A 26,681-nucleotide genomic window follows, 5' to 3' on the forward strand; every position below is an offset into this window, starting at 1 on the left:
TTGCAATGTTTTGCAGAGTTTTCTTGTTAGTAATTTTCCAAGAAAAAAGTTGAAACCTGTTAATTTGTGCATTTTTGAGAATTAATTATTTTGGGTCTGATCTATCAAGGTTTTTTTCTCTTTAATCAGTATGCATCAGTATGCATAGTGTACATTTCTTTGGAAATACTTTGCTGGTGTTATTTTTATGTAATTTGTAAAACGCCAAAAAAGACAATTTTGCATAATGGAGGACCTTTCATGTTTTTGTCCAATCCTAATAGCTCTTAACTAAATATAATGGTCCTTATTTGACTCTTGCATTGTTGTTTTTGAGTTTTTTCCAGTCTGTATAAATAAAGGAGCTTCATAAATAAATTAGCATTATGTATAAAGAGTATATTACATCTTGTATGGCCATGACCAGATTCATCCATATATTATATATTGTGTGTATATATAGTCCATAGATTGTCTCCAACACCGTGTTGTGTTCAGGTTCCAGCATGAAGATTGTTGGCGGTGCCGTGCAGAGCTGTCTGCTATGTGCCAGCTATTTGCATCTATGAAGAGTCTATAAAAGGAACGGAGCGTGGTGATACGGCACACATCAAACTCCATGCGGCAGGGCTGAGAAGTGGTCATGTTGCTTTGATCAAACACGCAACATCAGCTTATTGGGGCCTGAAAACAAGGAGCGGCATCTGAGTGGGAGCGAGAGCGAGCGAGAGAGAGACATTTGAAGCAGAGATGAGGAGCTCCAATAAGAGTCTGGCCAAGGTAAGAGGCTTTGCTTGGAGAAATAACATTTCCCTATTGAATACATGCAACAGATGACAACCAATATTCGTTGCAATCCCGTCCTTAGCTGTGCTTGCACTGGCTCCCTTAAGCCTTTCTAATAAAAAATAACACCATTTAGGGAAGCTGTTTTAAACACTTTTTAAACCAGGGGTTTCAAACTTGTGGCCCGCATGCATTGTGGACTTCTGGACTACTGCCGAACCCTTCTTTCTAACTTTGTCGCCAAAGGAGATAATAAATGAATAAAACCTTTGGACAGCTCTTGAAAAGTGTTTAGGCACTGGTAGCTCATGGTCTACTGGTTGGAGACCCCTGACTGATCATGCATGACCTCAAAGAGTGGCTTTTCTATGTAGACTTTCGACAACATTGGTCGTAGAAATGTGGCCATTACACGTTTTTTTTTGCCGGACTACCATGTTTAAAAAACTTGGGTAGACCACTGACTGTGGTAGAATAAGGCTATTGGTAACTCCTCGCCCCCCCCCCCCCCCCCCCCCCGTATAATACTACACAGACAGCCGCTAACTTGCACAAAGTAAAAACAGTTAGGACACTGATAAATTGCTAATTACAGCTTGTGATTCTGACTCTGCAACATAACCAAGTAACATTGGAAAGGCATCAGGCCCCATATGAGGCCTACATCTTATACCTGGGCCAGCCCATATGAGGCCTACATCTTATACCTGGGCCAGCCCATATGAGGCCTACATCTTATACCTGGACCAGCCCATATGAGGCCTACATCTTATACCTGGGCCAGCCCATATGAGGCCTACATCTTATACCTGGACCAGCCCATATAAGGCCTACATCTTATACCTGGGCCAGCCCATATGAGGCCTACATCTTATACCTAGGCCAGCCCATATGAAGCCTACATCTTATACCTGGGCCGGCCCGTATGAGGCCTACATCTATACCTGGGCCGGCCCATACGAGGCCTATATCTTATCCCTGGGCCGGCCCATACGAGGACTACATCTTATACCTGGACCAGCCCATATGAGGCCTACATCTTATACCTGGGCCAGCCCATATGAGGCCTACATCTTATACCTGGGCCAGCCCATATGAGGCCTACATCCTTTACCTGGGCCAGCCCATATGAGGCATTCATCTTATACCTGGACCAGCCCATATGAGGCCTACATCCTTTACCTGGGCCAGCCCATATGAGGCCCTCATCTTATACCTGGACCAGCCCATATGAGGCCTACATCCTTTACCTGGGCCAGCCCATATGAGGCCTACGTCATATACCTGGGCCAGCCCATATGAGGCCTACGTCATATACCTGGGCCAGCCCATATGAGGCCTACATCTTATACCTGGACCAGCCCATATGAGGCCTACATCTTATACCTAGGCCAGCCCATATGAGGCCTACATCTTATACCTGGGCCAGCCCATATGAAGCCTACATCCTTTACCTGGGCCAGCCCATATGAGGCCTACGTCATATACCTGGGCCAGCCCATATGAAGCCTACATCCCATACCTGGGCCAGCCCATATGAGGCCCTCATCTTATACCTGGACCAGCCCATATGAGGCCTACATCCTTTACCTGGGCCAGCCCATATGAGGCCTACGTCATATACCTGGGCCAGCCCATATGAAGCCTACATCCTTTACCTGGGCCAGCCCATATGAGGCCTACGTCATATACCTGGGCCAGCCCATATGAGGCCTACATCTTATACCTGGGCCGGCCCATATGAAGCCTACATCATATACCTGGGCCAGCCCATATGAGGCCTACATCTTATACCTGGGCCAGCCCATATGAAGCCTACATCCTTTACCTGGGCCAGCCCATATGAGGCCTACATCCTTTACCTGGGCCAGCCCATATGAGGCCTACGTCATATACCTGGGCCAGCCCATATGAAGCCTACATCCTTTACCTGGGCCAGCCCATATGAGGCCTACGTCATATACCTGGGCCAGCCCATATGAGGCCTACATCTTATACCTGGGCCGGCCCATATGAAGCCTACATCTTATACCTGGGCCAGCCCATATGAGGCCTACATCTTATACCTGGGCCAGCCCATATGAGGCCTACATCTTATACCTGGGCCAGCCCATATGAGGCCTACATCTTATACCTGGACCAGCCCATATGAGGCCTACATCCTTTACCTGGGCCAGCCCATATGAGGCATTCATCTTATACCTGGACCAGCCCATATGAGGCCTACATCCTTTACCTGGGCCAGCCCATATGAGGCCCTCATCTTATACCTGGACCAGCCCATATGAGGCCTACATCCTTTACCTGGGCCAGCCCATATGAGGCCTACGTCATATACCTGGGCCAGCCCATATGAAGCCTACATCCTTTACCTGGGCCAGCCCATATGAGGCCCTCATCTTATACCTGGGCCGGCCCATATGAGGCCTACATCTTATACCTGGGCCAGCCCATATGAGGCCTACATCTTATACCTGGGCCAGCCCATATGAAGCCTACATCCTTTACCTGGGCCAGCCCATATGAGGCCTACGTCATATACCTGGGCCAGCCCATATGAGGCCTACATCTTATACCTGGGCCGGCCCATATGAAGCCTACATCTTATACCTGGGCCAGCCCATATGAGGCCTACATCTTATACCTGGGCCAGCCCATATGAGGCCTACATCTTATACCTGGGCCAGCCCATATGAGGCCTACATCTTATACCTGGACCAGCCCATATGAGGCCTACATCCTTTACCTGGGCCAGCCCATATGAGGCATTCATCTTATACCTGGACCAGCCCATATGAGGCCTACATCCTTTACCTGGGCCAGCCCATATGAGGCCCTCATCTTATACCTGGACCAGCCCATATGAGGCCTACATCCTTTACCTGGGCCAGCCCATATGAGGCCTACGTCATATACCTGGGCCAGCCCATATGAAGCCTACATCCTTTACCTGGGCCAGCCCATATGAGGCCCTCATCTTATACCTGGGCCGGCCCATATGAGGCCTACATCTTATACCTGGGCCAGCCCATATGAGGCCTACATCTTATACCTGGGCCAGCCCATATGAAGCCTACATCCTTTACCTGGGCCAGCCCATATGAGGCCTACGTCATATACCTGGGCCAGCCCATATGAGGCCTACATCTTATACCTGGGCCGGCCCATATGAAGCCTACATCTTATACCTGGGCCAGCCCATATGAGGCCTACATCTTATACCTGGGCCAGCCCATATGAGGCCTACATCTTATACCTGGGCCAGCCCATATGAGGCCTACATCTTATACCTGGACCAGCCCATATGAGGCCTACATCCTTTACCTGGGCCAGCCCATATGAGGCATTCATCTTATACCTGGACCAGCCCATATGAGGCCTACATCCTTTACCTGGGCCAGCCCATATGAGGCCCTCATCTTATACCTGGACCAGCCCATATGAGGCCTACATCCTTTACCTGGGCCAGCCCATATGAGGCCTACGTCATATACCTGGGCCAGCCCATATGAAGCCTACATCCTTTACCTGGGCCAGCCCATATGAGGCCCTCATCTTATACCTGGGCCGGCCCATATGAGGCCTACATCTTATACCTGGGCCAGCCCATATGAGGCCTACATCTTATACCTGGGCCAGCCCATATGAAGCCTACATCCTTTACCTGGGCCAGCCCATATGAGGCCTACGTCATATACCTGGGCCAGCCCATATGAGGCCTACATCTTATACCTGGGCCGGCCCATATGAAGCCTACATCATACTATACCTGGGCCAGCCCATATGAGGGCATCCCAGTTTGCCGAGCTGTTTATGTGGGATGTCTCCCAAAAACTCTGAAACCAAGCGTTCAGAGCCATCACAAACTTCTCAAAGTTCAAATATTTAGAAATATTTCCGGGAAGCCATTAGCGTTAGCTCAGTGCTAACACAGTGAAATCTTCCACAAACAGCAGAGGTGGGAGGGCAAACTTACAGTTTCTATCTGGGAACTTCCATATAATGAAAGTCTGTTTCAGAAAAAAAATCCTCAAACTTCTTTCAGGGTTCACTTCCAAATGTGCAAACCTGATGATGTGAAACGTTGGCATCGTTTAACACGTTGCCAACGTTTGGCACCTTGGCTTTCTGGAACAGATTCATTAGATTGACATGGTTTCTTATGGGAATAAAAATATTTGGTTAGCATCTGTTTTGAGTCGGCCCTTCTGGAACTAATTAACTCATTCAATCCAAGTCCTTTTTCAAACGACTACCCCTTGAGTCCCGGCCAGGCACATAGAATATTGGGTTGTTGGGGTGTATAAACATGAAAGGAAGATTTGACTCCGGTCTTCCATTAGATAGAAAACTTTTGTTTTTACCTTTTTCTGTTTTTCAGCAATCAGCAGTAGAACATATTCACGTTTGAGGAAAAGGTCAGTTCCCACAAGAAAAGTGCCAATACCATTTTTTGTGAAAACATATACGTATTTCAAGCAGAACTTCTAGTTTGAAACAATATCTGTGCTTTTGGGACTGCTCAAATATCTAACCCATTAGACCAACAAAAAGTAAAAAGTGAATAAAGTGCATAATAGCATTAAAGCTACGGGTCCTAGTCAGGCTTACTAAGGTCTTATCATCTTTTGCCATTTCCTCATGTTATTTCCAGCTGAAACACCCACTCAACAAAAAATACTTCAACTGATGGTTTGTGCGTAACTGGCATTCATCTGACATTTGAAAATTCTTCGTACGACCACACACGTGCATGTGTTAAATGGCATTAAAATCTTAGCTTAATTACATTTCCCTTCAGATGTTGCCAATTACAGTTAGGAATGTTGTTTACAATTTAGCCAGATAAATGCTCAATAGTTGTACGGCTATCAGAGCAGCTGACAGCACTATATTTGTACGTCCTATCTACTGTGGAGGGAGGGGCTGGCTTGGTGTGTACTTCAAGTGTTTGGCTTTACTGAGACACACCCAACACTTCGTGTGACACATCTTGAAACACAGAGGAACTGACGTGAATGTCTGAGGATTAGAGGTTTGCAGAGAGCATTGTAGTCTGGGGAGATGCTTCTGAGGAGCATTAGTCACAGCGACCTTGTGGAGGAGATGTTAGTAAGGAGATGAGGAGAGGAAATGCAGTGTAATAAGCTTGCATGATTTTCTTTTGACTTGTGCTACAGGAGATCAGCATTAGCATTAAAATGGATTCGAAGTTACCTAGACCGAAGAGTACAGTATGTTAGTATGGACAATTATAACTCGGAACATTTGCAATTAACCTGTGGGGTCCCCCAGGGCTCTGTGCTAGGACCTACATTTTTCTCTTTATGTATTAATGATCTGTGTCATGTGTCAGACTTTTTAAAACCAGTTCTTTTTGCAGATGACACTAGTTTGTTTTCCTCGGGAAAAAATCTTGATAAATTGATCCACAACATATAATTAGAATTTTTTAAGATAAAATTATGGTTTGATTCAAACAAATTATCACTGAACATGGAACAAGACAAAATGTGTATATTTTGGAAAGCAATCAAAAAACAAAGAGATCAAAATTTCAATTGGAGGAGCCACAATCACACAAGTTAATGAAATCTGATTTTTAGGTGTAATTCTCGATAGCCAATTAAATTGGAAATCACACATAAACTACACAGCAAAAAAATGGCAAAAAATGTTGCAATTCTCAGTAAAGCAAGACATGTTTTAACCTATAAATCTCTTCACATCCTATATTCCACACTTGTAATGCCATATCCGACTTATTGTTCAGAGATATGGGGAAACAACTTCAAAACCAATCTGCAACCTCTGGTCCTCCTGCAAAAAAGAGCAATTCGGCATATACATAAGGTAGGTGTCATAGAGCATACTAATCCATTATTCCTCCAATCCAAACTGCTCAAATTTGCGGATATAATACCCTTGAAAACCTTACAGATCATTTACAAAGCTAAACATAAACTCTTACCAGGAAACATTCAAAGTCTGTTCAAGGAAAAAGAAATATCCTATCAATTCAGAAATCCAAACTATTTTAAATCTGAAAGTTACCAGACCATATATATATATATATATATATTTTTTTTTTTTTTTCTTCTTTCTCTTCTCTAAATGTTACTCATTATTCTGTTTGCTTGTTTGTCGGTAGCCACAGAAAAAACTATTGTTGATCAGGATTACATTAACTTTTGGGAAAAAAACAACAAACCTTGTCACCATTGGTGGCACTACTGAATCTAATTTAGTTGTAAATTCAATTAAATGTGACATAGTACAACAAAAGTGTCTGATTATAAACATAAGTAGGAATGGTATTTTAATAGCGATCATTCTACTGTCTTGTCATCTCTGCTGGAATCTCTGATTGACTGATTATTATTAAGAATTATTATTATTATTATTATTAAGAATACCACCTTAATACCCTTGCAACTATAAATTGATAGAGATACCTAGGATAATCATACATAAATATATAGGTAATAATTATCATTATTATTATCATTAATTATTATTAATTATTACTTACAAAAAATTGTAATAATGGACAGCAAGACATCATTGCTTCAAAAATTGAGTTTGCAACAATTGGTTGTTGATAAAACAAAGAAAGGTGGTGATTTAAAATACTCATTTAAAAACATTATCTACATACAGTGAAGAAAATAAGTATTTGAACACCCTGCTATTTTGCTATTTCTCCCACTTAGAAATCATGGAGGGGTCTGAAATTTTCATCGTAGGTGCATGTCCACTGTGAGAGAGATAAACTAAAAAGAAAAATCCAGAAATCACAATGCATGATTTTTTAACAATTTATTTGTGTGATACAGCTGCTAATAAGTATTTGAACACCTGAGAAAATTAATGTTAATATTTGGTACAGTAGCCTTTGTTTGCTATTACAGAGGTCAAACGTTTCCTGTAGTTTTTCACCAGGTTTGCACACACTGCAGGAGGGATCTTGGCCCACTCCTCCACACAGATCTTCTCTAGATCAGTCAGGTTTCTGGGCTGTCGCTGAGAAACACGGAGTTTGAGCTCCCTCCAAAGATTTTCGATTGGGTTCAGGTCTGGAGACTGGCTGGGCCATGCTAGAACCTTGATATGCTTCTTACGGAGCCACTCCTTGGTTTTCCTGGCTGTGTGCTTCGGGTCGTTGTCGTGTTGGAAGACCCAGCCACGACCCATCTTCAATGCTCTGACAGAGGGAAGGAGGTTGTTCCCCAAAATCTCACAATACACGGCCCCAGTCATCCTCTCTTTAATGCAGTGCACTCGTCCTGTCCCATGTGCAGAAAAACACCCCCAAAGCATGATGCTACCACCCCCATGCTTCACAGTAGGGATGGTGTTCTTCGGATTGTACTCTTCATTCTTCTTCCTCCAAACACGCTTATTGGAATTATGACCAAAAAGTTCTATTTTGGTCTCATCTGACCATAAAACTTTCTCCCATGACTCCTCTGTATCATCCAAATGGTCATATGCAAACTTAAGACGGGCCTTGACATGTGCTGGTTTAAGCAGGGGAACCTTTCGTGCCATGCATGATTTCACATCATGACGTCTTAGTGTATTACCTACAGTAACCTTGGAAACGGTGGTCCCAGCTCTTTTCAGGTCATTGACCAAGTCCTGTCGTGTAGTTCTGGGCTGATTCCTCACCTTTCTTAGAATCATTGAGACCCCACGAGGTGATATCTTGCATGGGGCTCCACTCCGATTGAGATTGACCGTCATGTTTAGCTTCTTCCATTTTCTAATGATAGCTCCAACAGTGGACCTTTTTTCACCAAGCTGCTTGGTAATTGCTCCGTAGCCCTTTCCAGCCTTGTGGAGGTGTACAATTTTGTCTCTGGTGTCTTTGGACAGCTCTTTGGTCTTCGCCATGTTACAAGTTAAAGTCTTACTGATTGTATGGGGTGGACAGGTGTCTTTATGCAGCTAACGACCTCAAACAGGTGCATCTGATTCAGGATGATACATGGAGTGCAGGTGGACTTCTAATGGGCAGACTAACAGGTCTTTCAGGGTCAGAATTCTAGATGATACACAGGTGTTCAAATACTTATTTGCAGCTGTATCACACAAATAAATTGTTAAAAAATCATGCATTGTGATTTCTGGATTTTTCTTTTTAGTTTATCTCTCTCACAGTGGACATGCACCTACGATGAAAATTTCAGACCCCTCCATGATTTCTAAGTGGGAGAAATAGCAAAATAGCAGGGTGTTCAAATACTTATTTTCTTCACTGTATCTCAAAATACAACAACCATTACAATACAATACAATAAAATACAATGCAAACAAACAACCCAGATTAGGCACAGCAAGTGAAGACTGGGGCTGGAGCTGGCCATCGGTAAAACCTTGCTTTTTCATAGACTAGACTAGAGACTAGACACACACAAACTAATAAACACGTCTAAAAACCTCAGGTAGGGTTTAACAAGAAGATACTGATGTTTGGGTTGGTCAAGTTCTTGTTTTTTAACGCACAAGTAGACACATGCAATCCAGAAAATGATATGTAAATGTCACAAAAAAGTGGGCTAATAAATTGACAATAAAAGCACAAAGACTGCAGATTTCAGAAAATAACAGATGGAACGATACAGCGCTTTACAAGAAGCAATGAAGTCTGTAAAATTAAATAATTAAAAAATAAAATCCAAAAATTGTTAACTATAATAATGAAAATGGTAATATTAATGATGATTATAATGATGGTAATAATGATAAAGATTATAACAATAATGATAATAATGATAATAACAACAATAATAAAACAGTGATATTAATAACAGGGGAAAACAAGACAGTGGCATGAACATGATTATATCTTGCAAAAAGGGGTCGGCATTTATAAGCTTTTGCTTCAGCCTACTCCTTTTGGGCTTGTGATCATATAGCTGAATACAGATGTAAATAATGGAGAGTTGTATTTTGATTGGTGTGGGAGATGCACTGTGGTGTTTCGTGTATTTGCCCAAATAAATATAATAAAATAAAATTTAAAAAAAGATCCCTGCTTTTCGCTGAAGTTCCTTCAGCATTCAGCATTCCATTCTTTTAGTTTCACACAGTTTGCAATTTAGGCGCTTCAGGCGAATGAGATGTGTTACCTGTGAAAAGCCTACTTCCAGACAAAACAAAAAAGTATATATATATATATATATATTTTTTTTTTTTAGCACATATCAGCAAACTTGTGGTGCTTTGAATGCTGAATTACAGACGTGTGGACATTCACCATACTTTTTTCATGCAATATTATGATTATGTAGGTAGTAATATTCCCACCTTAAATTTCTAATTTATAGTTATTGTATGTCATTGTAGCAGAGTTACTGCAATATTACTCTATTTGCATAATATTGTACATAAAGTTACACGTTATCAAAGGTTTGCTTGTCACATTTTTAATCATAATATTCAGACTTTTTTCTGGTGTGACTTTTTGTTGTAAGATGACTACTTTTTTGTACATTAATAGTGTATTACATGTTCTCCCCACCCGTGAGTGGGTTTTCTCCGGGTACTCCGGTTTCCTCCCACATTCCAAAAACATGCTAGGTTAATTGGTGACTCCAAATTGTCCATAGGTATGAATGTGAGTGTGAATGGTTGTTTGTCTATATGTATATAATTAGAGACCTGTAGATATGAAATAACATCCCTATAGTCATCTTTACACACGTAATATAGTATAATATAGTAGTAATACTAATAGTACCAGTAGTAATACTAGTAGTAATACTAATATAGTAGACATAATAATAGAAAATCCACACTCGGCCATCTCTGTGTGGAGTTTGCATGTTCTCCCCGTGGGTTTTCTCCAAAAACATGCTAGGTTAATTGGCCACTCCAAATTGTCCATAGGTATGAATGTGAGTGTGAATGGTTGTTTGTCTATATGTGCCCTGTGATTGGCTGGCCACCAGTCCAGGGTGTACCTCGCCTCTTGCCCCAAGACAGCTGGGATAGGCTCCAGCATGCCCGCAAATCTCGTGAGGATAAGCAGTATTTTGCAATCATATATTAAAATGCTTTTCTTAATAATATTTTATAAGATAATAATATTTATAAGATTTTTTTCTTGTGTTAGTATGACTTTATTCTTAATTAGTTGGAAATCTCACAAGTAAAAATGGCAACATTTCTTCCAATTCATTTAAAAAATAAATCTTAAACACCCAAAATATATCAGATTTAATAATTAATAATTATAGTGCACTTTAGTACAAAAAGCTCCCAAACACTTGAGCCCCTCACACAAAATAAAGAACATTAATATTATTATCTTGGAACTAAAGCAAGTTATTTGACTTTCCGTCCCTTTAAAGCCACCCATGGAGGGTGGTCTGCTTCAGGAAATGATTTAGCTCCGTGTATTTGGTCTTGGGAATGGGCCTGGCATACCACAAGAAATAGCTCAGGGACCTCTGGCGAGTGCCCTGTGATACGGCGCATAGCACGGGGATCCGGCGTCGTGAAGGGAACGTGAGTGCGGGGGACGACGTGACCTTGGCGACATTTGGCGCTATTAAACACTCAGGAGGTCTCTGCTGGGCGAGTAGGAAACACTCACTTTAACCTTTGAGAGTCTCAACTTTCTTTGCTTTGATAGAGGACATTTATACTGGGGGGGCAATTACTTTCCTTATTTGTTGACAGGTATGCATAATATTTTACAATCGTATTGACTGTTGAAAAACTTTTTTGAATTTTACATTTTTTTCTTATGTATTTTTGTGCTTGGCAGATGAAGGCTGACTTTGAAGCTGTGTGATGTGTAGAAACCTTCAGGTTAGGACGTTTGAATTCAAACAATTGCACTCGCTTTACAAGTGTTGCAACTCTCCCAACACTTTATTGGTGTGCAGCAGTTTTAGCTTCCACCAGAGGTTCCCAAGGTGATCTACGCCAATTGTCAGAAAAATGAAAAACAATCAGCGCCTAACACTCACAATTACGAGTGCGCCTGAACGCCTCAAGGAGAACCGTGCAGAAAGGAGACAGAGCATCAAGTACTTCATTGCTCTCTGTGCATGATAATTCAATTGTGGTGGCAGTGGTTCAGGAGGTAGAGCAGGTCATCCAGAAAGGTTGGCACTTCGATCCTTGCTCCCTCCACCCAGTCCATGTTGTGTCCGACTTCACCCACCTTGCCTCCAGGGCTGCCCTCAGTGGTGTATGAATGTGATTGAATGTTTGGTAGCGGTTGGAGAAGCCGTAGGCGTGAATTAATGACCAAAAAAAAAATCACTGTAATTATTTTGTCCCGGGCCCAAAAGCTGTCAACAGCCGTGGCTGGGTGTTCCACCTTACAGCCAGTGGTCGGCCTTCACTGGGGGAAACTGGGGTCCCACCTTGCCATTGCCCCAGGGCCTCTCAGCTGCTTCATGCGGAGAAGCAGGATAGTTTTTGTGTTTTTATTAGTTCTTTTGTTCCAGTTTGTCCTGGTGTGACCGGCTTTTTCTTTCTGTTTAGGGACTCAGTTGTGTTTTTTCTTCAGGTCGCGGTGAGGTGGCAGGACGACTATTGGCCCTATTGACCTCACCGTCCTTTTGTTTGCTTGGGCCAGCGCATCGTGCTTTTCTTTGGGCAGAGGGGGGGGGGCTTGTCTTTTGTGTTCTTAGTTTATCTTTCAATCAAACTCTGGTGACTTACTTTTTCCCGCCTCTTGTGTCCTCTTTACATGTTATGTTCATACATAACATATTTATTGGGGGCTTGTCAGTTTTTTTTTATAAGTTGCCTTTTTGTTTGATGGTAACTTTGAGGCATTTTTGTATGTGAGGTAGTGTTTGTTAGGCCAAATGATCCCTGCATGTGTACATGCAGGTGAGCGGGATTAGTGCAGGTAGGACTTTGTACAGGTGATTTTGTGTGTGGGTTAGCCTTGGGCTTTGTCTGGCTGCATTGAATCTTGGTTAAAAATAGATTTCAGTTGCTGACCACTATGAGGTTATAAGTCATCCGGTGCTTCAGAGGAGCATACGTGGCCTACAGCGTATGCCCATAGAAGAAAGCCCAGCTCCTTGTGATGTCACAAACAGCAAGTGACGCCAAGAGAGTTTGGAAATGTCGCCAGATTTAGTAACAAAGTTGGCAACACTGCAGAGAACGTGTTTCTCTGAGAATCTACAAAGTCCACACTGCTTACCTGCAATTGCAGTTGCAATTATGAGTGCTGCCATCTTGCACTGCCATAACAATATCATTCCACAATATCAGGCTGACTTTCCTACCAAGGAAAATTTACTTTGTGTTCATTTTCATTTCCTTAGCTTGAAGACAATAAATATTCATCTGTTGTTAGCTCCTAAGTCAATTATTAATAAATACAGTATTCATTTGCATAATAACATGTGTTCTCTGTTGTTTATGCCCCCAAAAAAGAAAATTACATTTGAACCAGGCAGTGAAAACTCATCTATCCTCAGTTGCTTTATGAGTAAAATGGCAAAAAGGGAAAACAAATATCTCCAACAAAAGCGGCCTTAGCAGGCTGCTTGTTAATCCGCAAGGCACAGTGATGAAGTAAGTCCCCCTTCCCCATACTCTGGTTTTGGTTCCAGTATCCCGCCTGCAGGGGCGTCTACCACACATCCTGACCTGATGAGCACTGAACACAAGTAAATGGGTCCCCCCGCCAGCTTGCCGTGCCCCGCCCTCCACCCTCATATGGCCAATAGCTAGAACCACCACTACATTACTTCATTGGCACATGATGCAATTCTCCATCCAGTTTTGTGGAAGTTGGTAACCATAATTTCTGCTAGCTACCCAATGAGCACATCAGGTGATAAAGACAATATTAGATTAGATTGGACTGACTGACTGGCTGACTGGTTGGAAGGTCATGCTACCATGATGAACCGTGATAGTAAACAATTACAGCCATACAGTTGTAGTAACTACAATCTCATTGCTTGACATCATTATTACTGTGATAATAGCATAGCAATAGTATCATGGATAAGACGGTGGATTGCACCATGTGCCCATGTGCTGTGAGTGCGCATATGGATGTGTATATGTCTGTTGGTGTGCATATACATAACATGTGAATGTGTAAAGTAATAAGAAAATGACAAAGTAATTCAAACTATTGAATTCAATAAAAATCTTTATTCTGCATGCTTGAATGTAATCAGAAATCTCTTGGTGATTAATCTGCTTCCCCTTAAGTGTGGTTTGATCGATAGTGTACAGATAAGTACCATGTCATTTCCTTCATTAATCACAAGTGGTAATGGTCCTAAACTGTTAAAAATGTATTCACATGGCCCTCACTCACTGATGGAGATTACACTCACAATTAGCATACTAAGTTCTGCCGTATCAGTTTCCTTCTGGTTGCAGAGATAATACACTGTCATGCAGGATGAAGTGGTACAACTACAGTGTGCACAAAGCCCGTTTCAAACGCTCACTAGTCACGCGTCACACGTCATCCAGAGTCCGACTAAATCAGGGGTGAGCAAACTTTTTGACTCGCGGGCCGCATTGATATGACAAAATTTACGGGGGGGGGCAGACTATATATTTTACACGTAACAGTCCACCTGGTATTATTGTATCTGTAAAATTGTCATGCAATCTGCTATTATTATTTATTATTTTATATTTATATTTAAATATTTTAAAAATAATAAAATATTATAATAATTACAATAAAATTAAAATAATAATAATTATATTATTATTATGTAAAATATGCAAATATAACAATAATATTATATATAATTAATATAATAATTAGCATTAATATAATAATTATAATAATCATAATAGTTCTAATAATCATTATAATAATCTAATAATATAATAATAATAATAATAATTATTATTATTATTATGTGCTTGTGTCCCTTTTTTCAGGAGCACTTTGTAAACAACAGACCATGTCAAAAAACGAAATTGATAAAACCATCAAAAGGTTGGCTCAGGCCATGATGCCAGGTTGTATGTTGAGTTTAAATGAAATACTTTGGAAAGATTGGGCGGGCCGTATTCAAACACTTGGCGGGCCGGATGTGGCCCCCGGGCCGTAGTTTGCCCACCCCTGGACTAAATGCTCTGTTTGCAAAACTGTTCTTTTGTGATGTCACAGAGGAGCAGGCTTCCTTATGGGCGTGGCTATAGGCCCAATACGCTCTCGGCCCTCTCCCAAGCTCTGCTTGTTTGTTTACAAAACAAGCTCAGGCCAAAGTTGTTGTAGTTGGTGATTCCCAGCAAGAAAAAACAAATCATCTGAAAACGGCATTTCACACGGGACTGTTTGAACGTGAAATATCTGCCAAACTATAAAAAAGGCAGAAGCAGTGCGCTGTCACATTAATGTCGGACATGCTGTGGGTCCACGGGGGTGTAGAGAACCACCCGTGCACACTGTACTATATGGATAAGAAATTCATATATGTTGCACCCAAGAAGGGCTGTAATTGTAACTCATTAGGTCTCACGTGTCAAGGCAATTTGCCTCCGTGTGCTAAATAGTGTAATTTGCGTTTGAGGCAATAGCTCCCTGGAGAATGTGATAAGAAGCACAAACACTTCCGTACATTAAATATTCTCTTATTAGGCATTGACAACTACTTTAATTGGATGTGTGAGTAGAAATGAAATAATCATAAACACTTGAGCTATGAATACAAATAAACCATTAAAAATAACATACGTATGCTTCATTTCCAAAACAGTACAATTTTACAATGCATCAAAAAATATAAGACCACCGGCTATATTAACATGCTATTACCAATAGTGGTTAAAAATATTTACTGAGCGGCCTCTGGCCAGCCGCATTATACAGGCTGACGGCACTTTCAATTATTTTATCAATTTGTATTTTGCCTGGTTGCACGGCGACCAAGTGGTTCGCATACAGACCTCACAGCGAGGAGAGCGAAGTTCAATTCCACCCTCGGCCATCTCTATGTGGAGTTTGCATGTTCTCCCCGTGCATGCGTGGGTTTTCTCCGGGTACTCCGGTTTCCTCCCACATTCCAAAAACATGCTAGGTTAATTGGCGACTCCAAATTGTCCATAGGTATGAATGTGAGTGTGAATGGTTGTTTGTCTACATGTGCTCTGTGATTGGCTGGCCACCAGTCCAGGGTGTACCCCGCCTCTCGCCCGAAGACAGCTGGGATAGGCTCCAGCACCCCCTTGACCCTCTTGAGGATAAGCGGTAGAAAATGAATTTATGTATTTGGGCTTAGTCTGTTTGTGCTTCAACTAACTTTTGTCTGTTTTCCAGGTTTTGCAAGGAGTTCCAAGTCAGTCTTCTGGTTTCACATTTTTTCCAGTGGTGCAGATGTTACCGGTTGGAAGTATTATAACTGAAGGAGCCCAGAAGAAAAAAGAGGTATAAAAAAGCAAAGAATTCCTCTCAGCCTGTTGGGTATACTTACATCAGCACTGTGTGATGTGTGTTGATATTGTTTCACTATTACACTATGTTAGTGTTGGGAGAAAGTCTCTGATTCATTATTTTACATGTGTGAGTCTACAAAAAATCTGTCAAATGATGACAGATTGGACTAATTTAAATCAACCTTTCACATTCTTTGCAGATTCTTATTGACAGCATGCACTGAAATGTACATACTGTACCTCTAAGATGTGTAAATTACAGAACTGAGTGATAATAATTGAATTTTTTTAAATGTTGCTGGCAAAACTCTTCAGTGCATCGTCTCTAAACATGTGGAGGTACATTAATATCAAGTGTATCACCATGAACACCAATCCTAAACCACCTCAGGGATAAAATTGTAGTATAAAAAGCTTCCTCTTTGTTCTAAAAATCATTTTAAGATTTATATATACATATATATCCTTTTATATATTTGTTGATATACCTATTTCCATTGCTGTTTAGCCACAATGAACAGAAATCTTTCATTGGGTCGGCCAAAGTGAGACCATTACTCACGGGCGTGGCAATAAGTTGATACCTGAAGCATCTCCATGGCCAGTGGGCTGACCAACGGTGGCCAACAGTTTGGCAGATATTTCATGTTCATGTTTACAAAAACAGTCCCGTGTGAAATGACGCTGACACATGAAAATATTTTTCTCATGCTCCAATAATTTCTGCCTGAGCTTGCCTCGTAAACCAGGCAGAAAGTAGATAGCGCCTACAGTCACACCCATAAGAAAGCCTGCTGTGACATCACAAAGGAAGAGTTTTAGAACGCCCTCTGAAAACAAGCCATCCCAAATCTCTTTCAGGGCTGACTTCCAAATGCGCAAACCTCATTATCTGAAACTTTGGCATCGTCTAACACAACATTCTAACTACATTTATAGGTCAGAAAAGTGAAAAAAGCATAAAAACACCTTTACCCCTTTTGCAACATTAGCTTCCTTGATTTCTTTTCTACTTATTGTTAATTAACCTAATGTAAATGTGGATTTACCGGACATCCTGGTCAGATGCTATCATCTTACTTTGCACTTAGTTCTTTCTTGAATTCAACAGTGGTTCTCACCTTCTTCATCAAATTGTTGGCACTCACAACTTTCTTTGTCCCCATGCTGGGTTATTTTTTCACTTCATAAAAAAATGCATGGACAGTGAATCACCACCGTGTCAGGTGCTCTGCTTGGGCACTCAATTCTGCTGAATGATACGTTACAGGGGAGAATGACGTAATATTGTAACCGAGGCAATATTTTGGCTAACTTTCTTGTTGACAACCGAACCATACCAAAACTGGGGTTGACGTTACTCAGGCATAACAAATACTCATGTGTTAGGTATTATACAACATAGTGGCAGACTACGTCTAAGCAAGGATTACTACTGCAAAAACACACCAGTTGGATAAAATTAACCTGCTTCACAATCACACATTAGCAAAAAACCTCAAAGACGATCAAGGAGCTGGTGGGCGGTCTACAGGGGTCTAAAGGGAAACAGCAGCTTGAGTGCTGGACATGTAATGCCTCTATATGTAATATAGTTTTACATTGTTTTTGGACGGGAAAAACTGAAGGGCCCAAAAGTACCTTTTGAAAAAGCACAGAGGAATGACACACGTGTATTCCCACCTAACATGCCTACAGGCAAGCGTCCGCAATGAACCTGACACAACAACAAGGAGAATATGTCAAGTCCAAATCAATGCAGCACTTTCTATCCTCGAGCTGGAAATAGGCAAAAGTTAGTGTACGCCAACAGCTTCCTGCCGACCCCCCGCTGTGTCGATAAGGCTGCACGGGTTTAATGTGCTATTAGGTACGAGTCCAGCACCAGTATCACAGGGAGTGGTGCCTTTGGTTAGCTGATTGCCTTTGATGTCTAACATCAGTTTGTGCTGCATACAGTATGTGACTTCAAAGATATTCTCAGTGGGGGGGACATCCCTCGCTTCTCAGCACTCCTTGCTGAGACCACCTAAAGCGGGGGTGTCTAACTCATTTTCATTGAGGGCCACAGTAACGCTATGGCTTCCCTCAGAGGGTGTGGCTTCCACCTGCCAATAGCTGCCAATACATATGAATATAAATATGAATAATACAACCTCATCATATTACAAAATTACTCATGTGTTATTTAATTTTTTTACCCACAAATTCATGGATAAATTGCTGTGAAATGAGACGTGACAAGCAGACATTCATTATTTTTGATATCAAAAAATGCTTGAAATACCTTGTTGCACGATCAGTATTAAAGTCAACCATTACATACAAAATAAAACAGACACACACTTTCACAAAAGATGTTCACTTTTGAAAAGTAGTATATCCTAACATCTGGACTATCGAGCTCACTGGTATACAGTATAAGCCAAACTCACGGGCTTAAAAACCCTAAAGTCCTCGTCTTCACTGTCAGACTTGAACAGCCTCGATACAAATCAGTTCCTGAGTCCATGCTGTCCTCCCCAAAACTAGAAGTACCCGCAGATGACAGCAGACTTTCCGACATGCTGCCAAGACCAGAGCAAAAGCAACGAGATCGATCGCCCTCAGCCTGAAAGCCGAAACATATTCACCTCTCAAAGTCAACTTTATTGTCAAATATGCTATACTACATGCTCGACATACAGCATACATTACATGAAAGTAATAAATAATACATTTACAACAACTAAACTAAAATAATTAACAGTGTGAGCAGTCTAAACAGACATGAGGTATGAACAGTGGTGCAAATTAGCATGGGTGAGGTTCTCCATGTGTTCTCCATGATGACTGATGTGTGGATCAATACTGAAATATCAATACCTCAAATACCAACTCTTTCGGCTCTAAAATTGATTCTCAAATCAAAATATTGATACTTTAGTCATTTATGGTAATGCATATCATGACAGGAATACAGTTAAACATAACTACATTATTGAGACCTTGTCTAAAATGATATGCAGTTTAAATAAGTTATACTGATGTCTTATAATCTGTTTTATGAGCTATGCTGTAGGTTTGGTATCGCCAATATCAGCCTGATCAATTCTACGCTCACATTCCTTGATCTTACGTTATAAAATAATGAAGCCAAACTGAGAAAGGCAGCATTGCAAAAAAGTTGGCACAGGGGCCTCTTTACCACCGTATCCATCGCCTTTCCTTATAGCTCGACACTCGACACTCAGTAAATGTTTGGGAACTGAGGAGACCAATTTTTTAACTCTTTCCCATCGTGGCTTGACGTACAGCTTAAGTTGTTCAACAGTCCGGGGTCTCCGTTGTTGTATTTTACGCTTCATAATGCACCACACATTTTCACCGTACTGCACTCTTCTACTATGGAACCATGCTGTGCAGAACGTGGCTTGGCATCGTCTTGCTGAAGTAAGCGGCGGCGTCCATGAAAAAGACATGGCTTGGATGGCAACCTATGTATCTTAGCGCCACAGTTTCCAAAAACAATTTGAAATGTGGACTCATCAGAACACTTTCCCATCAATCCATCTTAGAGGAGCTCGGACCCAGCCAAGCCGGCGACGTTTCTTGTTGCTGTTGATAAATGGCTTTCGCTTTGCATTGTGGAGTTTTAACTTGCACTTGCAGATGTAGCAACAAACTGTAGTTAGTGACAGTGGTTTTCTGAAGCGTTCCTGAGCCCATGTGGTGATGTCCTTCACACTCGGTTAGCGGTTTATGATGCAGTACCGCCTGAGGGATGGAAGGTCACAGGCATTCAATGTTGGTTTTTCGGCCTTGTCGCTTATGTGCAGTGATTCCTCCATATTCTCTGAACCTTTTGACGATATTACGGACCGTAGATGATGAAATCCCTACATTTCTTGCAATAGCTCCTGAAGAATGTTGTTCTTAAAGAAATTCCAAAGTTTACGTGTTCAAACATTAAGTAACTTGCCTTTGCAGTGTTTTCAATTGAATATAAGTTGAACAGGATTTTCAAATCATTGTGTTCTGTTTTTATCCGCTATTTACACAATGTGCCAACTTCACTGGTATTATTTTCTTCTTTGTTCGACAGTCTTGAATGCACCATCTAACGTTCTCCCACCCTGCACAGATTAATATTAGGGTTTTATGATGATGACGCACATACCGATCACAAGGATTAACGGTACATTTTTACATTTATTCATGATGAGTACTATTCCCATTATATCCCCATTATACAATTCCAATGGCCTCTGGAAAATGTAATCCAAATAAAGTTGGCCTACTCCTTCGTTTCAAGTCTGTTCCTCGACCACACTTGGTTTCTTGGGCTGTACACCCCTTAGCACGAACCCCTTACCCCTTGATTTCAGGAGAATTGGGATTTCAAAACGTAGGGGTAAGGGGTGGAATTGCCATTCAAACTTAATCTCTGAAACCTGTGCATAAAACGCTGCATCTATTCCAAACTTTGTGTGGGAACGTCAAAGACAGTGTGCGGTGTAGCCAGACAAGAGCCTGTGTTTCGGCTCTTGACTAAAAAAAATGGTCAGGTTGACTTTGGAGACTTTGGAGTCTGCTTTTTATACAGAATAGAGACCAGTATTTACAAAATAATTCCGGCTTTTACAGGCAGAGTGGAAGAGGCTGCCGATGCAACAATTAAGGCCTAAATGGAGTGGCTTTGCTTTCAACAGACTGTGTGATGATATGATTGATTTAAACTGCCACATGTACGGTATGGATATGTTTCCGGTAAATAACAGCCACCCTACCAGCCTTTCACTTGTTCCATTACCGTATGTCGAAAAGACAGCTCTGCAACTTGTGTCATTCATTTGGAAAATGGAGGGTTGTCACTTTGGCATAGTGTCATGCCTATATATAGGGTACTAATTAGCATGAATGTCGGATTCCATGTCAGGAACGATAAATGTCAGAAGCAGGAAGAAGAAGAAGAAGAAGAAGGAGAGGCCAAAAAAATATATAATCTTGGTGAATGGATTCTTCCCAGGGGGATAGAAATAATTATTTCACATCATTTCATTTTTATTAATCCTTGACATCATGTTAGGGTTAATATTGTAGTTGCATCCAGTTTTTCCTTTTAAAATAGCAGCTGTTCTTGTTTTTTTTTAGTACTTAATCACAACAGCTGTTTTTTAAAATGCATATTAACCAAACTAATGAAGACAATTAAGTCAAGACCAAAGCTTTAAAGGCTTAACATTTTTGAGTCCTTTCAACTCATAAGCAACATTTAATGTTTACCCGACAAAATTCCATTTTTAATTTTGCCGTTTCATTCTCACGGTTGTCAAAAATATATTAATTAAAAAGTCATGCTCTTTTGTCATCAACACTCATTATTAGTCAAAACTAGGGGTGCTCCAATGGATCGGCCAGCAATCGGAATCAACCAGCATTTCACTGGTACAACGGGCTTTAACTGCAAGTTTGAATGATCTAACAGGCATAATATTCCCTACAAACAAGAACCCGGGATGCTTGTAGCCCACTAAACCCACCCAACACGCAACATCATTTCCTGTCTGTCCCTCTTTCAGGAACATGGCGTTATTTACCGTTCATCTTCTGCCACTCTAGCTAACTTAATTTCAGGGTCAGTTTGTAGCCCCGGCTATTTGACGAGGGAATATGTACTTTTGTACTTTTGTGACCAGTCCAGGGCGTACCCTGAACCCAAATGAGGCGGCGGCATAAAAAATGGATGGATGGACAGAAGGATGGATGCTGAGCGAGTTACCCAAAGCATAATTATCCTCGGTAGCAGGTTAACACATCTCGTTGCTATTCTGCATTCTGACGCCTATGGAACACACCCTTGTTGTTTGTTGTTAAACCTGATTGGACGTTCACAGATGCGATGCATTCACTGAGGAAGATTCTGTGGGAAAATGTGTTGTCTTGCTGGAAATGACACATTTTGCTAAACACATTCACTGAAAATCACTGAAAAGTATTTTCAATCCAACGGGCTAAGGTCAGTTTCAGTGATATCTTACTCCAAGTCGACTTGCAAGTTTATGATGATATTGTTAAGTTGAGCCTGAAGTCAACAAAATGTGGCGCAACGTCTGACTCGTCCAGTTCACATGAAGTATGAATTGAATCATTCCAGTCATTTTCACTTGAACTGAGTCTCAGAGATCACCGAGTACAACGCTATTTTCAAATTACCGTGAATCCACCTTAAATTATAATCAGTTATGCTTAAAGTATCAAAACAGCAGCCCCTCAATGCTGTGTGTGAAAAAGCGTTCCACTCATTAGAGGCTGGGAACTTGACTTGCAACCATGGCTTCAATTTGGGTTATTTTGAAGCCGTGATGAAAAGAAAAGCGAGGAGGCGAGAAACACGACTGAATTTAACAAATAACCCATAGCAAAACACAAAAGGTAGTGTCCTTGTTGATCTCGCTGCCACTGGAAATGTTTGTGTCATTATATATTGCGGGTGGGGAAAAAAGTACATTTCAATTACAGTGAAAGCTTCTGGAAAGAATTAATATAATAATAATAATATAGACGCTAACCAAGATTCTGTTACATATTAGTTTTTTTTTTTCACTTCAACGCTAAACCTTGAAAAAAAACTCCAGAAAAACTGTACAAATCTCATAATGGTCAGCACTTGAACTATTTGTTCAAAACCTTACACTATGCGTCATATCATTGATGAAAACCTGCCCTTCGGGATCTGTGGTTCATCAAATGACTCATCTTTCATCAAATTGGTAGGAACATTTCTGTAGATTACCCACAGGCAAGATAGCAATAATTCCTGACAACAAAAAAGTTGTTTTTTAAATCTCTTACATACTGCCAAAAACACTTGATGCATATTTTAGTAAAGTTCTTTTTGTGCTTCTACGGTAAGACTTTACAATAAGGTACACAAAATGACAATAGTTAATGAGGTACGAACCTACCTAACCACTGCTCATTAGTTCATTAGTTCTTCAGGAACTACTCAAAATGTATGTGCTTTGGTCACTTGTTCCTATTAATACGATAGTAACAGATATATTTGAGGAATGGCGAAGTAAAGTAACCGTAATTCTAAAAGAGGTGCTATAAAAATAAGTGAACACAATAGTGTAACATTATTACTTGTGATTTGCATCAATGTTGTCTTCTGGAGTTGGCTAGAGATTCTCCATGTCATGGTCAATATGTTCCTTTGGCATGCGTGGGGGGGGGATGACAAATCCAGGCATGACAGATTACATGTACTAGCTGGATGATGGCAGCGGCCTCACTCATTGTCACGCCCTGATTGATGACCTGATCTACAACAATTGCTCTGATTTCATTGGACACCCTTTGCTGTGGCTGTCACTGTCACCCCCGCCCCCCGGCTCCCCTGTCTGATTAGGCTGACAGCCACCTCTATGAAGGGGTCCTTGTCCTCTAGCGAATCGTTCTCTCTCACCTCCACGGCTTCTTACTGCTTGACCGCTCAGCTCTCAGCCTGCTCCATGCTGTCACTGTATGGAAGCACTTTTACCTACATACATACTCTTACCACAATGTCTAATCAATCATTAGTAAACCATACACTTTAACCAAAAAGGTACCATCAGTCAAATGTGTGTATTTCATGTAAAAATGGAAATACTTTCACGTTAACTTGCTTCATTTTGTACAAGTGAAAAAAATGACCTCAATGTAATGTGTACTACATCTAAGCCACTGAGCACCGGTTTCCATTGTTTTTTTAACTGGATGTTATGCAACATTAGTAAGTAACGTTAGTAAGCCAGAAAGCTTGGTGTTTATTTGACAACTTTTGTAAACAAATTATCAAATATAAGCGGCTGACCGGATAGTAACCTTTTGCGAAGCACACTACATATCACTTTAATGCTGAGGTGACATTGTTTACTGGCTTATGGATATGTCGGCTAAACATAATATGCACCGTTTCATTTGTTTGAGACCAATTTTGTTGGGTTGATTTCAATGAAATGAGACAAAAACACTTGAAATGTATTCAAGCTACTCATTTATGCACACTGAGGACACTGTACACCGGCGTCAGCATGACGTGTGTGTACATGTGAATTATATGTTCGGGACATGTGGTGTGCTGACACCAAGCACACAACCGCCCCCCCCCTGAGCTCATTGAAGTTCACCTCGGGTTCTCTCATGTTTCACCTCCCCACTTCCACTTTGCCTTTCTCCTGTCAGAACTTAGAAGAGTCTCATGTGAAGACAACCTCCGAGATCATGTCGGAAGAAGAGATTTTAAAAGCGGAGATCGTCCATATCAAGGATTCGGTGGAGGGGGGAGGAGCGAGAATCCAAAAGAAGAAAAATGTTGAGGTATGTGAAGTCTGTTAATGGAAACATGGTGCAAGTCTCAACTGTACTTACATCCTTCAATGAATATGCTGCATGATATTAAATTAAACTTCAGACTTGACAGTTTAATTATGAGCAGACTAAGATGTAGAAGCTGCGTCACGATCAAACAGTCATGGTACTATTTTGTCATAATGAAATGTAAATGAAATCAACTGTTGAACCGACGACAGGATGTCTGAATTTGAAATGAAAATGAGCTCTCAGCACAAACTAAATAAAATGTCAAACCCCTTTTTTGTCAGCTGCAGCCTGTTTTGGACTGTGTGAGCCTCTCCCAGACCTCCATGTCAGTCGGTGGCCAGTCTGAAAATACACCCAAACACAGCAGCACTGCGTCCATGGAAACAACTGCTAGTAAACCCAGGGGCCTTTCCCGGCAGTGGGGTCATGATTCCTCTGGACGTGTTGAGGTTAGCTCGGGTTTCTCTACCGATAAGCTGTCTGGCTTGGATCACAGAACGACGAGCCCCACATACTCGGCACACGTGTTCCCCACGCCAGCTTCATCCAGAGAATCCATCCTGTCAGACAGCTGGGATAAAGACAAAAACTGGCTTTCCTCCCTGGCCTCTCCTGGCTCTTTGAGCCGCACTGTTTCCCCCTGTTCCTCGGTCCGCTCTGGCATATTCTCCCCCGCTGTGGTTCAAATCCGAAAACACAGTCTTGCCCCAGGCTCCAGTCTGGTTCACCTCCCCCAGTCCTGTTTGTCCTCCTGCGACAGCCTGGCTTCTTCTGTCTGTCCACAGTCCCCTCCTCCCCGGCACCGTCCTCCTCTCACCAGACTCTCCCTCCTGACAGCCATCCTGAGGAAAGGCCGCCTGCCTGTGCTGTCTGCCTCCCTGCAGAGGCCTTACACCCCCTGCTGGCCTGTTAACCCTGTGACCCTCACTTTCTGCAAAGCATGTTCAGCAGCTTCCAGTGTTGCCTCGATTCCCCTGGAGTTTTCATCTCTCTTCTCCTCATCTGCTTCCATAGATAGTCAAACTTGTGCTCATCGTGAGCCTCTTACTACCCCCCCACCCGAGTCGCCTAATGAGCACAGCAGGCCTCGCACTCCAATTAAAAGATGCTCAGAGCCAATTTGGCCAAGACGTGTGCCGAGATGGGAACCTTCGCCTCTGGAAAGCACAACACTGCCCATAGAACCACCACAACGCTCGTGCTCAAAGCTGAGAAGTGCAACACTGCATCAGTCTCACGTGCCAAAGCCTCCAGAGCTGATGGGCGGCTTTAGTCACACGTATCTCAGGAGCAAAAGAGACCCAAACCTTGAAAAATCAATCCCTCCTGATACAGCTTTTCATCAACCAGCAAAACGTCAGAGCAGACAGACAAATTCTTCTCTGTCAAAACTTCGCTGGCTTTCTGAACAACTGCGATCCCCTTCTCCCTACGCCTCCCCGTCTTTTCCATCACATTCCCGCTCAGCCAGCTCCACCGCATCACCTCTCCCTCCTTTCTCGGCAGGGAGGTGCAACTCACCACAAGGTTCCCCCAAAGGGTACAATCTCACTCCTTCCCGCTACACACCCATCGCTTATTCCGGCTGGCCCTCGCCCATCAGCTCTCCCACGCCTACGCCCTCTCCTACCACACTATTTCGAGAACTCACGCCATCCCCGTCCTTCTTCCTACGCTCCACGCCGTCTCCGAGACCGGGGAGTGGAATCTCAGACTGCAGTGACAGGGAGGGTAAAAAAAGAAAGGTAGCCACACTGTTTGCCACGTGCACCACTTCAAACTGAGGATATTATTGAACACGCTCACTCTTACTGTACATACTGTTCTTTGACATCACTTTCTCACTCTGGACATGCACTCTTTATATAGAGGTCCACACATGGAAACTTCTGCCTTCACAAAGATAAATCTTCAGTTTTTATACTTGGAGAAGTATTGATGAAATGACTATCGCGAGACAAGTTGTCTTTCATACTAAAAGATCTAAAGCCGTTTTCACATGTAGGCATGGACTCTCCTCACAGTGATCAGCTCGGCTTTGTTGTGTCCACACGTCAGTGCTTAACAACGCATCTACCCATGGATTGCTGCACACAAAAGGGTAAAACAAAATGTCAAAACATGTACCCCTGCTGTGTTGCCACTGGCATTATTGTTTTGACAATACA

General features: G+C 41.9%; 1 protein-coding gene across 3 annotated transcripts in view; it reads left to right on the forward strand.

Annotated features, from left to right (window-relative positions):
• The first annotated feature begins 617 nt into the window (after nucleotides 1-617).
• The window catches only part of mlip (muscular LMNA-interacting protein), a 48,162-nt gene continuing 22,098 nt past the window's right edge, over nucleotides 618-26,681 (forward strand). For all 3 annotated transcript variants that reach the window (XM_078799373.1, XM_078799371.1, XM_078799372.1), the window contains exons 1-4: nucleotides 618-759; nucleotides 16,049-16,156; nucleotides 24,376-24,510; nucleotides 24,795-26,258. In XM_078799373.1, coding sequence (XP_078655499.1) covers nucleotides 730-759; nucleotides 16,049-16,156; nucleotides 24,376-24,510; nucleotides 24,795-26,258 — 1,737 coding nt within the window. In that variant the 5' untranslated portion in view covers nucleotides 618-729. The remainder of the gene's footprint in view (nucleotides 760-16,048; nucleotides 16,157-24,375; nucleotides 24,511-24,794; nucleotides 26,259-26,681) is intronic.

This window comes from Doryrhamphus excisus, linkage group LG20 (assembly GCF_037039965.1).
Source record: "Doryrhamphus excisus strain RoL-2023G ecotype Guam linkage group LG20, RoL_Dexc_Guam_v1.1, whole genome shotgun sequence".
Taxonomy (NCBI): Eukaryota; Metazoa; Chordata; class Actinopteri; order Syngnathiformes; family Syngnathidae; genus Doryrhamphus; species Doryrhamphus excisus.